At 40.6% G+C, this 15,150-nt stretch overlaps 1 protein-coding gene across 1 annotated transcript in view; it reads left to right on the top strand.

Annotated features, from left to right (window-relative positions):
* EEFSEC (eukaryotic elongation factor, selenocysteine-tRNA specific) overlaps positions 1 to 15,150 on the top strand; it is a 111,919-nt gene that overhangs the window by 61,511 nt on the left and 35,258 nt on the right. Inside the window, exon 6 of the mRNA XM_065642914.1 lies at positions 9,611 to 9,767. Within this exon, the coding sequence (XP_065498986.1) occupies positions 9,611 to 9,767 (157 nt within the window). The remainder of the gene's footprint in view (positions 1 to 9,610; positions 9,768 to 15,150) is intronic.

Genomic DNA, 15,150 nt, shown 5'->3' on the forward strand with positions numbered 1-15,150 from the left:
ACCTGTTATGCTTTAGACCAGATTTGGTTGGAGGTTCAAGTCTTTATGGGGGTTAGTTTTAAGGAAAATCAGAATCTGCCATTCCTGCAGAACCAAGAGGGCGCTGGCAAAGGTTTATATTTGCCTAACTTGATGATTTAAAAATGATGTGAAATATGACTCTAGTGTTCTCTTGCAGAAAGGACTTGAGACGGGAGAGAAAGTTCAGTGGAAGGAAGTTTCTGTCAAAAGCATCTTTTGGTGTGGTTACGTGGAGGCAGAGTCTGTTGCCCTCCAGACACTTTATTTTTGCAAAACCTTGGCTGCCTGACAAATGTTTTTTGGGTAGGAAAAAGTGCTCAGCTGGCAACAAGTGACTTGTACTGATAAAAAGGTAAAAGCAGGGCTGAGAGCGCTATTGTGAACACCAGCGTCGCTTTAAGGAGTTATGATGTGGGAGTCTTGGTGAAAACCAGGCAGATGAGGTGCTGTGAAGAAAGTTGATCCCTCCGAATCGGTGTGTGGTGGCTGTGAATGTGGGTTTGCTGAACGGTGGCAGGTCAGCAGCCCCTGGAGTGGGGGACAAGCAAATTATGGAGATAAAAAGCAACTGTTGTCCTTGGTCTTGTGTTCCTGGGGACAGGCTGCTCACCAGTCAGCTCTTTGTTTGTGGGCAGAGAGACTCTTAATAATCCTCACACCATCTCTGGAATATCTTCCTCTCTGAATTTTAGCTCTATGCAGCATTGCAGACTAATTCCAGTCTGACTCACAAAGTCGATAGTTGGTTCCTGGGATAAATCCTTTATATTTGTCACGTTATTTGCTCTTAGGCTTCTGCGGACATACAGGTTGAGTGCAGTAACTTTCAACCGAAAAGGCAGACCGTAGAAGTGCATCATTCTTTCCTGTGTGACTCAGATGTTCTGCCTGTTTTGAAAGTGTTTGCACAACCAGGATTTATCTTGGGATGGTTGTTACAGGGTCCTATTGTCAAGGATGCTCGTAAATCAGTAGCTCTGTGGCTGAAACAAAAGGAGAAGGAAAACTCTCTCCTTGCTCGTATGGCACAAGTTGCACCTTCTGCACTTTCAAACTTGTGTAGTGAAAAAATATCTGCGTGGCTCAGCTCTGATTGTTTCCCATTTTAAGCACAGCAGAATGTTTTCCTATGAGAATGGGCTTGTCCTTCCTAAAGATGCTTTCTCTGTGTTCCTCTGACACTAAGAAGAATGAATTTTCCCTGTGTATTTCAAACTTATAAATGTATTTTTCTCATTATTTATCTTGCTCTTAGGCTTTACTTATTCGATGGTTATCATATTGTGCTTGTTTCTTCAGCGGTTCTGTGTGTCCAAGCCCTGGGGTGGCCTGGTTTCATTCATAGCCCCCGTTCCCAAGTTTTGTGGCTTGCTGGATCGTGAGTTTTCTTATTGAACTGGTTCTCATGGGGACCGAGGCCATCACTTAGCATGTTGAGCTTCTGGAGGATGGAAGAATCACTTGCTGCTTAATAACAACGTGTTACTAATTGTTTGAATACTAGTGTGATCCAAGTGTCCCCAAGGAGACAAGCATTGTGGCAGGAGCAAGGTGTGAAAGCAGGGCAAGTTATCAAGATTCTTATCAGAGCATCTCTTCTGAAGCCTGAATGGAAGAGAAAAATCTTATCTTTCAGCATCTTTTAAAACTTGTTTTTTCTCTTACAGTAGGATAACAAGAGCTGTGTCAGAGCAAGTGCATTACCTGAGTGTTCAAACGGAAAGTCTTTGGCACCATTGCTCAACAGGTCCTTCTGGCCTTTCAGAAGAAGGATGAGATATTGTGGAGATCAGCGCTAGTGAGTAACTGTAAGAAGCCTGAGAAAATAGTATTTAAATTTGTTGATGACCAGCAATGACCCAGACTATCCTTTAGGGAGCCAGACATTTTGAAAAGCAGCAGTTGTGAAAATGACTTTTTTATTTTAACATTTATCAGCCATATTTTGTCTCTTAATTCCTTATGGCTTTTTATGAGTGAAAACACCAAGATTTAGTTTCCAGACTGTGTCAAGTTTGTAGTAGCTCAGCCACATAGTTAACCGAAGTGCTGAAGGAGGAAAAATGAATTTGCCCATGAGAAAATAGGAACATCCAGTGTGGTGGAGTTGGACTTCTGGGGAGGTTTTCTTTGCTTGGGAAGGTGGTAGGTTCATATGGGAGGGCCAGAGTATTCCTGTACAGAAAGATTCTCGAGTAGGGGATCGTGTGTGAGCAACACTGGTACTTTTATTCCCACTCAATCCTTTCCAGATATCAGTAATACCAGAATTCATTTTGCAGAGTTATGTCTGCGCGCTGTACTTAAAATATTTGCCACAGAAATACCATTCCTTGAATTTTCTGTTGCATGGTTGCAATGCCACTAGGAACAAAGAGAAATAAATATGTTACCTGTTCAGATAATTAGATTCTTCCATGTAACTTACTTCTAGATAAAGGATGTTTTGTTGGCTTGGGCTAATGTTTCATCTGCTGTTTTCATGTAGTGGCACTGTAGTTGCAGCAGGACAGCAAGTAAAACACGGCATGAACCAGGCAATGACACTTTCTGGGTGACTGATACAGTCTAATATGGGCAGAAAGTGAGTAACAAGACCAAACTGTGCAGTGAAAGGTGTTTGGGAGCTGGCTGTGGCGAGCAGGGCTGTGTCTGCAGGACCTGCCGGGGCTCCAGTGGGACAAGTGCTGGATGTCACTCCAGCTACTGTAAACGTGCAGACGCCACAATTAATATTTTCCCTGCTTTGAAGTCTGAACATGAGTTTGTTTGGTTCTGCTTGGCTGCTGATGGTATGCTAAATACAGCAATAATACAGAGATGAAGGCAATCAGGTGAATAAAAGTGCACAGCACATTCACTAGTTAAAATGCACTGTAAAGTGGGAATATAAAAGATGCATTTATTTGTTGGTTCTTGTTTAGTTTTTGAGTAAAAGGGTTTGAGGAGCTTAGTGGGGCAAGGGGAAGCAAGGGCTGTATGCTCATTAAACAAATACCATTTCTGTTAAAGAGAACTGAGAAAAGTGTGGTGATGTTTGACTGACACAACATATGGATTAACGCAATAGAATAAACTTGTCTTAAAAGTGTACCAGCTAAGTTGCAGAATCTGCTTGCTTACTCATGAAAAGATTGGTATTTTGTTCACTCACCAAGAAAAGAATGGCCTGCTCCACATGACCGGGTAGTAGAATTTTGCAAGGTTTGAGTAACACCTATGGTTATTATTTATATTATTAAATTTAAAATGCAGACATGCGTTTGAGTCTTACAAGTGTGTGGACAGCTGGTCTTGATTTTTCTGAGGTTGTGTAAGAGTCACCTGTGGGGGAATCGGTTTGTCAGCAAGGCAACCAATACACCATTTTATTTATTGGATACAAAAATAAATTAAGAATCTTTCTCATGTTGCAAAATCAAGCACTTGAAGGTTGGGAAATACCAGATTTACAGTTGCCTATGCAACATTAATTCTGTTCCCCTGTGCCTCTACCCCGTGCACTCAATAAGGCAGGGTTCCTGTGGAATGTTTGAGGATGTGGTCATGTAAAGAGTATATCATGGAGCATATCAAAGAGGGACAGGAGTAAGGTTGTACGGACATCTGGCATTTCTTAACTTCTTAAGTGCCCGATTCTGCAACTTAAATAACTTGGGTTTTATAAAAATGTAATTTCCTAGGCAATTTTTAAAGTAGAAAGGTAAAACTAAACCTAGATATTGTTGAACTCTAACCATCCTTCTACCGTACACCTTCATTTAGGATTGAGTTAGAAAATATCCAGCAGTGTAGCACAGGCTGGTGTAGCACAAACCTTGTGAACAATCAAATAGCAGAAAGAAGCTGTTATCCAAGAGAGACGATGGACTGTTGGGCTTTGGGCAGAGGAGTTAGAGAGAGACTCGGGATGTCTGTCTCTCCACAGCATGTCTGTCTGTCCATGGGATGCCTTCAGAAGGGGATGTGAGTCTATATCAAGAGTCGGCTCTATCTCCCTTGGCATCATTTGCTTCAGGCAGCTCTTTGCAGGCCTGTCCTTGCTGTCTGCTTAATTTCCAGTGAGGATTCTGTAACCCTCTGCTCTTTGTTCCTCTCTGCCCTCCTCAAGATATTTGTGGACAGTTTCCTTTAGAAAACAAATTATTGTCACTATACTTGACCTACCACTATGTGCCAGATCTATGTGCTGGTCCAGAAGAAGCTTGCCAGGTCTCACTGATGTTTCCTTTTGAATGTTTGATGTCTCAGAACCTGAGAGTGCCACACTTAAAATACTTTAAAAAAGTGCATGAGTGTTCTGAAGTCATGGAGATACCACCAGAGTCTTTCTGGTTGCTCCAGCCTGGCAATCCTCCCTGTGTCCGGCTTACAAGGCCAGGTCAAGATTTCTGCATCTCCAGATCTTCTGCTCTACCAACACCTTCCTTGGTTTCTGCTTGCACAGTAAGCATTACGGGGGTTTTAATCTTTATAGCGTTTCATGCCAGGGCTGGCTGGTCTGGAGATGTAGGTCCTGAGCAGTATCGTATGTAGGAACAGTCTGTAGCCTCTTTTCCCTCATGGTTGACGTTGCTTTCCTTACCTGAAGGGAACAGCATAGATTGGTCTAAAGATGAATAAAATCACGACATCAACCAAGTTTGTTCTTGCTTGATAAAGTGAATGTGTTCTTAACTAGACTGTATCAGGAATTTAGTGCCTGTGTGTTTTTTTGATTCAACTCTTCCACACTTCAAATAAAGGTGAAGGAAACTTGCACTATAAAGGTGTATAATGAAGTTAGTGCCCTGTTTGTACCGTGTGCATGCCCAAAGACAAACCAAATGGTTTGCATAGAGCTTTTAAAATCTAAACTGGTCTGGTTATACAGTTCTGACTTTGTCCTGACTCAAGACTCCTTTTCCACTACTGTACTGGTTTTAACCAGGCTACAGTGGTGGCCAAGTGCTCAGCAAAGGGAAGGGTATTTATGGCTGCTTGTTAGAAATTCTCAAATACAATGGTTGCTTATTGAGAAAGGAAGATGTTTTTTGGATACAAAAAACATAGGCTGGGGAGAGATGGGACAAACCTCTAAAAACCCAAGTTGGTGGATACGCAGAGATGTTTGTGTGATGGCTTCTTGTTATATTAAACCAGCAATAATGTGAAGTGCTGAAGGAGATGAACTTCTCATCCCCGTTCCTTCCTTCTGGATGGGTGTTCAAAGGCAGAAGTTTAGCTTGTGTGCTTGGAGGATGCTGAGAAGAAGGTCTTTAGAGCCCAGCACACAACCAAAGCTGCTAGTGCTGGAGGCGGCTGCGGAAAGAAGAGTCTTTAGTATTTTATGCTGGTGTAAGCTCTTGCAGAAACAACTGTTGCTGACCGAATAATTCTTTCTTTGTACCAAGTTGTCCACTTAGTTCTCAATGACAAACTAAAAGCCAGAAGAGTCTTTGGAGAATCCACAAAGCCGCAAACCCAATTGTCGGTGAAAATCTTCTGGGTTCCTTTCTCCTTCACCCTTTTGCAGCCTCATGTACTATCATTTTTTCAATGCGTGAAGCCACGTTTTTAAAAATAATAGGAATTTGCAGCCTCCAAAGTATTCCCATTTCTGACACAGAAATGGAAAGCGCTCAAAACTGTTTTCTAGAAATAAATGAGCTGTCACTGATCGTGATGAAGGTGTCTCAAGTGTACTTTTTCTAAAGTACAAAAAAGTAATAAAAATACTTGGTATTTTCAGTGTTAGTCACAGGTTCTTTTTGTTCTTTTTTCCCTCCTGTTGTTTTTCTGCTTTAGTTTCAACGGGCCTTTTTTCAGTTTGCTGAGATTAATCTTCAGACCTGTGTTTATCCTTTTTAAAAAGTTGGTTTATTTCTGTTTAAAACTATATAATTTTAGATTGAATCAGAGAGGGCTACTCTTTCTCTCCATCTCTTCCTACTGTTGAATATTCAGTGCAAAAGTACTGCTTAGATGGGAGTGTGAGATGGTTAATTTTTTCTGTGAACTTCTTGGTATAAGTAAAAGCACCATGTGCTGGTGATGCACATACTTCACCTACGGTTATAAAGTGCTGTTTACTTTTTTCCTGCAAACACAAAAGCCGAGTGGGAAGGGATATTTCATAAACTCGTTGCTATTGTGTCCTCTGGTCTGAGCCATAAAACAAGAGTAAGAGAGACATTCCCTTTGAACTTGAAATCCCATTCTAAGCTGCTGATCCAACCGAAGTGAGAGGGGGAGACTATACCAGCCGGAAAATTTTTCTCTTCTGGGTATTTCTCCCCCTCCTGCCCCCATTTTCTTTTTTTAAAGTCTTCAAGTGAGTTTGATGCTGCACCTCTGCCCATAAATTTAAAAAAATATTATCGTAATGTAGGTCAGTGAACTGAAACGCCACTATACACCATGGGGGATTAAAGTCAGCGAGGCGCAGGCCTCTCCTACTCCCACTAGGTCGTATGACAATATAAACAAGAAATGCAAGGAGCCTTCAGCTTTTTCTTGCCCTAATCCTTTGTTTATGCAGCACTTAAACTGACTTTTGGGGTCGTCTCTGTCTGGCATTAAAGCCCTAAAGCTTTTTGAAGTTTCCCTGAAGTTAATAAAATTAGTCTGCCCTCATTGCTAGGCCCCTTGCTGCTGCTTCAGAGCGGACCGCATATCCCTTACTGTCTTTGTGGCATTCGGCTTTTTAAGTTAATAATATTTTATAACCAAAAAAAAAAAAAGAGTGTTTGAGAGAAAAGCAGAAAGATCTCCCAAAAGCCTGTTCAGCTAATAGGCAAAGTGATTGCCATTGTAGATGTTCTGAGAACTCAAAGGAGATTAACTTAAAATCCAGCGATTGGAGGTAAATTGCTGGTAAAGTAATTGGAAGTGTTGAGTTTCAGTTGGAGAGAACAACATGCATTTCTGTGGCTTTTTACAAAGCAAGACTAAAACAACAAAAAAAATTCTTTTATTTTTGTAAAATGGTCTTAAAGTTGAGAAAATGAAGTTTCCTTCATGGCAATTCTCTCTCCTTCACCCGTGTATTTTACTGCAAAGACTGGCCACTTATCTTAGTTTTTGTTACATCAGACATTCTCTCATTATTTAGTCTTCAGGGATAAATTTGTGATAGGGTAATTGGGGAGGAAGGGACATGGATGACACAGGAGGGGATGTATAGTATTTAGTGTACAAGACTGAGACTTCAGGTCATAAAGGTTTTATTCCAAAGAGCCACTCAGGCAAGTCACTGATCACTTATTATCTCAGCACTGCTAAAGCAGTTGTTTTCCTAATGGCCAGTAGAGATGCCCAAGGAATAATGGTGATATAGGCAGAACATATAAATCAGCTAAAGGAGGAATTATTATTTTATTTTTTTTTTTTACAAATTGACCATTGGAGTGTGAGGAACAGCTCAGCTGGAGCCCTTGGTTACTTTGCTAAACCGTGTGTACAAGAGCAAGACCCTAAAAAGAGGCACATTTACTTACAAAAGATGAAGGGTTTTAACAATCAAAAGGTGTTGAGTATGCCATATCTAAAGGGTGATAGATTTTGTTGCCGTTATAATCATTACGAGTTTCCTCAGAGGCACATGGTGCCTTGTAACACTTGTTCACAGAAATCATTCCGAGTTGTTTCTGACAGCCCGGCCGGGGAGGCTCTAACCTGAGCCATGCTGGCCTGGTATGATTGCTCACCCTGTAATTCCATTTTTAATTAAGGATAACTTTGAAGTGCTCTTGAAAAAAGAAAAGATGTTTATGTTGTCTTTAGAGTTGGCTTCCTGTGCTATTTTGTGGGATAACTACAAAAATAGTAGATATATGGAAGATCTTCTCTGGAGTGTAAGAGACCATCTGTATTTCAAACACAGGGGTAAGGAGCATATAGCCAGTGGTGGGGGAGAGGGATGTTCCGTTTTAAAATTCTTGTGTTAGGAATAACAGATTTTATTAGTAATATTTTTATTTCGTTAGCTAATGCAACTGGAAAATTTTAGGAGGTTTTGAGAATTTTAAGCGCGTCTTCAGTTGGAATTAACAGCTAGTCTTCGATTTCAGACCTGAAGAAAGGCAAGTGTGCCTGAAAGCTTATCTTCCCCCTCTACTGCCACCTACTATCAGTGGCTCTGGTAAAAGATGTTCAGTTTTAAATTTAAGCCAGAGGTTACCAAGCAGTGATATTAATATTACCGTTAATGGTAAGCTATTTTGAAGCATGTTTTGTTGGGGGTGGGAGAGGACAGGCACCCAAAAAAACCCCAAACAAAACAACAAACCACGGAACACACACAAACACACAAAACCACAACAACCGCCAGAAACATGACCTTTTGGGAAAAGATGAGTGGTTGTTCTCATTTCCACGTAGAAAAAGGGCTGTGGAGGCTTCTCATCCTGCTGGTGGTCCCTGGTGCTGCACAGCCCGTGCAAGGCTGTTAATAACTTAGCAGATAAACCCCAAAAAACCAAAATTAAATTTCTGATGTTAGATTTACTGCCATTGGCATGAAAGAAAATACTAAACAAGAATGTACTCCTGTTCATGGAAGAGGCTTTGGGGAAGGAGAGTAGCTCAATTAAACCTGTAATACTTTGAGTCATCAGTTAAACCAAATGAAAGGGAGTGTTCAAAATTGGTTATAATTCTTTACCATTCTAAGTCACTTCGTTCTTTAAAACCCGTAGGCTTATCTATTATAAAAATAGCTCTTAAAATATGAAGAAGAGCTGCAACTTTTGCCACTAAAAAAAAAAATCTTGAAAAGATTTAAAGTAATATCCCCTTATTTGTTCTGACAAATAAATAAACGCTCTTGCTATGGCTATGAGGTAGAGTAACTCCGGGCGTTAGGTGTACAAGGATATTCACACCTACAGGATTAGGCTCACTTGACTGCACCTTATACTTTGTAATGCCGAAGGGAGGGTTGTTTATCTCGCCTCACCCACCGCCCTTGTGCCTCTTGTTCCTGATAGCTTAATTAAGAATTCAACTTGGAATGGTTCTTCCCACTGGGTTACAAACCTTGAAATTAAAATTGGATACAATGGTCATAAGGCTTTCAGTTTAACAAATCAAATACATATGTGAAGGTAAATATCTAAAAGTCTCTATTTAGAAATTCTAAGTAATTCTGTCTTTTTTTTTTTTTTTTTTTTGAAGCGTAGCTGTTAGTTCTGAAGCTAAGAGACAATGTTTTATGTAGGTGATAATATACTTAGCTGTAGGATAAGTAATGGAATGAACTTTTTGTGAGCATGGCTACTTAAATGACTTTCATAGAGAGGTTTCAAAACAGAAAAGAGAGTTTAACTGATCTTTAAAGTATTTTCTGATGCAGGTTTTGTTCTATCTATATTAGTAGAAAGGAGGCAAAAGCAGAAAGGTATTAGTTCACTTATTTTTCCATGGTTTTTGACACAAATTGCCTTAACCTCAGCAGTTTAGATGATCCATCTAGAGTTTTGTTCATTTTGGGGGTAAATAGTTTGCCAAGGGCAGGATAGTAGAAGTCAGCAGACTCAGTGTATCTCACAGATATAATTTTTTTTGTTACTTCAGACTGTAGGCTCACAAAGCCCTATTTCTTTTGCAGGTGATGGACGATTACAGCGTGATCGGTCGCTCGTTGTTCAAAAAGGAAACAAATATCCAGGTTTTTGTGGGTCTGAAAGTCAAACTATCTACAGGAGAAGATGGAATAATAGATGGTGGTTTTGGACAAAGCGGCAAATTTAAAATCCGAATTCCAGGTAGGTGCTTGTCAGCTAACAAGTACTAATTGTGGAATCATAGAATAGTTTGGGCCTGGGATGTCTCCAGGGATGGTTCATCCAGCACCTCTCTGGCCAACGTGGGACAGTCTCTCACCACCCTCCGCATAACGTTTTTTTCGTTATCTAGTCTGAATCACCCCTTCTTTAGTTTTCTGTCAAGTGTAGATGATGATCTTTCCATATGGCGAGTCTGAACATTACCAGTAGTTCCCAGAAATCTTGAAATCAGCTCATAGTCAGTCGGACCACTGATTATTTGGTGGATTGTACCTCTTCTAATTAAATGACGGTGGTTGTGACTTATATTGTGCAACTCAATGGCCTGAAGCCACATCTCCTGTGTCAACAAACTCTGGTCTCAAAACAACTTTATTGTTAAGTGTCAGTAGTATCGAAATCATGCTCTGCCCAGAAAGGTCTGTGGATATCTCTTCTCTCTTAATATACATATGACTTGCACCAGAGCCCTTCTGAACAAATAAAGGAAAATAACCCTGTGATCATTTTTACCTGTAGCTATTTATTAAATATAGTATAGCAGATGCAAGTTCCTTAAATTGTCTCTGCTGTGCATGTTATTACCTAACTTGCCTCCAAGCAAAAACTGCTTGACGAATGAGTTTTTGGAGGTCTTGAAAATTTGTTTTATTGCTTCTGCCTCTTGGTTTTATGATATTGTATATTACTGTATTTTTTTCATCCTTGGTGAATTACAGCAAGGATTTTATGCCTCCTTAGGTTAGAGCATGGAGAATGATGGGTACTAGAGCTTATAAGTGTGTCATTCTGGTTTTTTTTTCTCCTTTTAAGGTAGGAAAGTAGTTCTGAGCCTTTTCAATAGGCAATAACAGGTGCTGCATTTAACTCAGATTACGGGATAAGTTTTTAATGATTCTAGGAGTGCTTTGTATTTCTGTAGTGTCTTCAGCCCATTTGTCACTAGTTAATCTTCTGCCCTCTTTAGGGAGGTGAGTAAGATTATTTCTGTTGTACAAGTGGAGAAAAGAAATTGTGATGTTCTATGACAGTGAACAGTCACATAGTGATTGATCTACAGAAGATAATGGAGTTTCCTGATTTCTGGACTGTTTTCTGTTTGACTTAAGACTTTACGCAAATGCACTAATTTTGACCCACAGCAAATTTCCTTTCTTCTTTCTATCATAAGACAAGAATTTCTGACTAGACACAAAACCTCCTGTATTCTCTCCTGGCTGTCACCAAATGCTAAACTTTGCAAGCAGGTCTGAGAGCCTAATTAGCGAGGACCGTGCATATTTAAAAAAAAAAAAAAAATTGTACCAGGTATGTGTCTGGTTTGCGTTTTATATTATAGAAAAGCTTTTAAGCGTTCGCTAAGATAGGTACCTTTAGGTAGGTGGTGAAATGATGTGTAAATGACCTTAGTGGTGAAAATCAAGATGATATCTTGCTTAAAAACGTAGCGTTCTTAGTAGCTTTTATCTCCCGGAGGCAAAAATACGATGACAGAGAAGAACGACAGGAGGATGGCATTTACGTTGCTGTTTCCACACTTTGGATGGAGCAAATGGTGGTTTATGGGATGGGGAGAAGCCTAATAAGGAACCTTTGTCACCGGTGTGGATGTAAGCAGGAGCTCTAATTGCGAACCAGCAGTCACATTAAGAAAATCGTAGACAGATTTAGAAAATTGCTTTTTGCTCTGTATATTGAGTTAGTGGGAAGAAATGATACCTTTCACCAAGGTGTTCATTATCTAATCTTGGGTATACTCTACTGATGTTTAACAGCAGCCCAATGAACAGAGGACCCTTTATAGTTTGTTCTTTCAATGAGAATAATATGTAGCAGAATAGTAGAATTCAATACCTCTCTAAGGCAGGCAGAATAATACAACTTAGTTTTCTTTAGTCTGGGTCAAATCTGGGTACTCTTGCTATCTGCAAAGAGGCAAAAAGCTAAATCAGCTCAAGGTGAGAGTATCGAACAAAGTGCAGCCAGCGAGGCAAAACCCACAGAATTCAGAAGGGCCTGCAAACCTGTGTCTTTAAGAGCTGCTGAGATTGGTGTATAGGGGGAGGGCTATTGCTGTAAGGCTGTTTAAGTCAACTGCAGTTCACATTCCTGTGTTAGGTCAGTGTTGCTTTTTTAATGTGTCTGCATCCTGTTTGTGGGTTTTTAGGTTTTTTTCTTATTATTATTAAATTTAACTGATCAGGCTCTTCTCTCTCTTCCCTCCCATTCTTCAGCCTTGCTTCCCCTTATATAGTCTCTCTTATACACTTATTTTGTGAAGAGCAATTTGTAATTTTTCTGAAGTTATTTCCCCACGATTCCTTCGCAAATGTATCGGTGAGTGGGAGGGAAGGGAAGCAAATGTGCAAGTTGAAAAGTGCCTTGGACTGTCTCAATCAGTCAATCCTCTTGGATTTAAAGCCAGTCTTAACCTCTGGAATTGAATCGCTTGATCGGGTCGTTAACCTGATGACAGCTAAGGACTGGTTTTAGCAACAAACTTCTGCATAGCAATGAAAACCAGGTAGATGTATCGTTGTGTCCTGAGTACTGCTGGCAGTAGCAGACTCTGGCACGTTGTGGGGTGTTTTGTGGTCCCACTGGTCCCAACAGCGTCTGGCATCACACCGGCTCAGCCGAGCAAGCCCTGGGCTCCCCGAGTGCCATTCATGGCCACCTGGACGTGGCTCGTGTTTGCCCGCGGATCCATCGCAGCCTGGGAACGTCGGCCGACGTCGGCTGTGGGTTGAGACTTGGCAGAACGCGGCTCTGTTTCTTATTCTGGCACTGCTTGTGTGCGGCAATAATTCAGATACTTCTTGCTGCTCTTCTGCTCTGTGAAATGGAGATAATTACTATCCATTCTGGAAAGAAGAAGGGGGGGGAAAAAAAAAATCTCTGATTTAGATTTATTCCAGACTTGGAGCATATTTCTTGAAAAGGCTTAATTATCTATCTTTAGAGTACAAAAAAACACATCTAGAGTACAGCATGCAATTGGAAGTTCCTTGGTCGCTGAAAGATGTCAGCAGTTTGGAAGAAATTCAGGGAAGAGCAGCAAGAATGCTGGAGAGGCTGAAGGGATTTGATTTATGAGGGAAAGAAGATGAAAAGAAATGCATGAGACTTGGCTAAATGATGTCTAAGTGGGAGATATGATTATCTGCAAGTATTTGAAGAACATAATGGAGAAGGATCCCTTAGGGTGGTCCAGGGAGGTAGAAGTAAAGCTAATAACATGAAATAAAGCAAAGTGGAACTTGACTACTGAGAGATGTTATTTAGCAGAGATTCCTGGCAGTGCCAGATCCTCTTTGCAGAGGAAGACGTGGTTCCATTTTGGAAACACTCGTATGTATTTGGCCTGGATGTTTGCTGGTTTCTGGGTTTTTTAGTAGGAGAACAGTGTATTTTTCATCTTGTTTTTGGTTTTGCGTTCGGGCACAGTTTTATTGCTTGAATGACAAGGTGTCACCTACTTTATAGACTGTTTGCAGCAGTATCTAGTTGGAACAGGCTGCCCAGGGCAGTGGTGGAGTCACCACCCCTGGAGGGGTTTAAAAGGCGTTTGGATGAGGTTCTTATGGACATGGGTTAGTGCTAGAGTTGGGTTAGGTTATGGTTGGACTTGATGATCCTGAGGGTCTCTTCCAACTGAAATGATTCTATGAAAAGAAAAATTATTTGCTGGCAGATCTGCCATTCTGTGGGGCTGTTTGTGTTTCAGCTGAGGGAAAAGTTTCGAGGCGTTTTAATCGACGGGATGGTGCTTACTTTCCAGTTTGGTGGTGTGATCAAATGCATAAAAAGGGGGACATAATCTCTAAACTCGCATGGGAGTTTTGCTTAGTTTAACAAGCTGCTTAAAAAACAAACAGGATTTGAAAGGCAGTTTAAACTACAGTCACATTAATGTGTGTATGAGCTCCTGATGAAGAGCTGCTTGCTGCGGTGGGTGATGGGTCAGCTGGTTTAGTTGTCAATGGGAAAACACTGCCTTGTGTAGTCAAGGTAAATGAGTGAAAAGTATTGTTCACCTTGGAAATCCAGAACAAGTTTGGGGAGGCAGAAACTGTATGTTTAAGTGTGTCGTTGTAAAGAAGACAAAAGCTAACAGTGACAGTCTTTGGAAAATGCTTATTTCAACATACATGTCACCTCGGAATGCCATGCCGGTTTGTAGGAGACTCGGAGGAAAGTTCAGTGAATCATTTGAACAACTTAGTCCTAATTGTGGGTTTTGTTTAACTGTCTCTCACCCAAGAATTGACCCTGTAAAACTGTGCTTAGTTTGCAAAATCATTATTCGTTGGTACGGCTCAGGACATCTTTTAAATGATTAGCTCTAGATGTGCCCATTTCATTGGTTTGGGCATGTTGCATTTGTCTTGTGCTTAATTATTGTAAAATATAGTGACTTTTAAAATCTGATTGGAGCATATGTGTTACCTCAGGCATAGTTCACTTTCCTTTCCGTCTCTGTCGTTACTGTCTAGTTGCTGCTGAAGTGTTTGTCCTTTCTGAGCCATGACCGTGTATTTGTCTGGAATTCTGTTCTTCTCTTTTTGACTCGATATAGTAAAAATTGCCATATGTGGGATGAGTTAAGAGCTACCTTATTTCTTAATGCGAAAGAAGCAGCGCGTATCTAACACTCCGTAACAGCGGAGTGCGGTTCTGAATTGAGCAAATTTAAATGTAATAAAAGGCACACTTTTCATAAGAAGAGATACAAATGAGAATATTGGAATACAAGCTTTTTTTTTTTTTTTACTGTGCTGCTGTTTTTCCCTGTACGGGATAACAGTAGTTTTAGGTTTCTTACAACAGGTGAAGACAAACTTGGTTGTGACCTTGTCTTTTGTTGCCGGTGACTTTACGCTTTGTGTTTAGAAGTGTTATTGCATATGAGAGAGCAAGGCTGTTTTCACTGATTCCACTCCTTATCGTGGTAGAGGGGTCGAATGCACCATAAAGTGTGTTCTGAAGGAATAGCCCAGATGTGCTCCCCGGTCCAGGGGACACGGCATCTCTGGGATGGATCCAGCAGTGGGAAGAATTAACCAATGTGCCTTATTCTTGAGAATCTGTCATATTTTGTGTGTCAAATTAAGGGGTAGAAATGCTGAATATGTGTTTCCCACTTAGTGCATCGTGGAGATGGTTTGTCTTTGTGGTTTGGTGTTTTTATACTTTTTTCATTGGATGGGATCCCACACCGGCTTGCAAAGTGGTGAATGATGTAGTGGGAGAGCTTTGCTGTAAGAGCTGCAGGTGAACAGCGCTAGTCTGCATCATTTCAATTCCAGTTAAAAATCGTAGATTTAAAATTGAGATTCAAGTAATTTTGTAGCACTCCACT

The sequence above is a fragment of the Caloenas nicobarica genome, chromosome 11 (assembly GCF_036013445.1).
Source record: "Caloenas nicobarica isolate bCalNic1 chromosome 11, bCalNic1.hap1, whole genome shotgun sequence".
NCBI classification, from domain to species: Eukaryota; Metazoa; Chordata; class Aves; order Columbiformes; family Columbidae; genus Caloenas; species Caloenas nicobarica.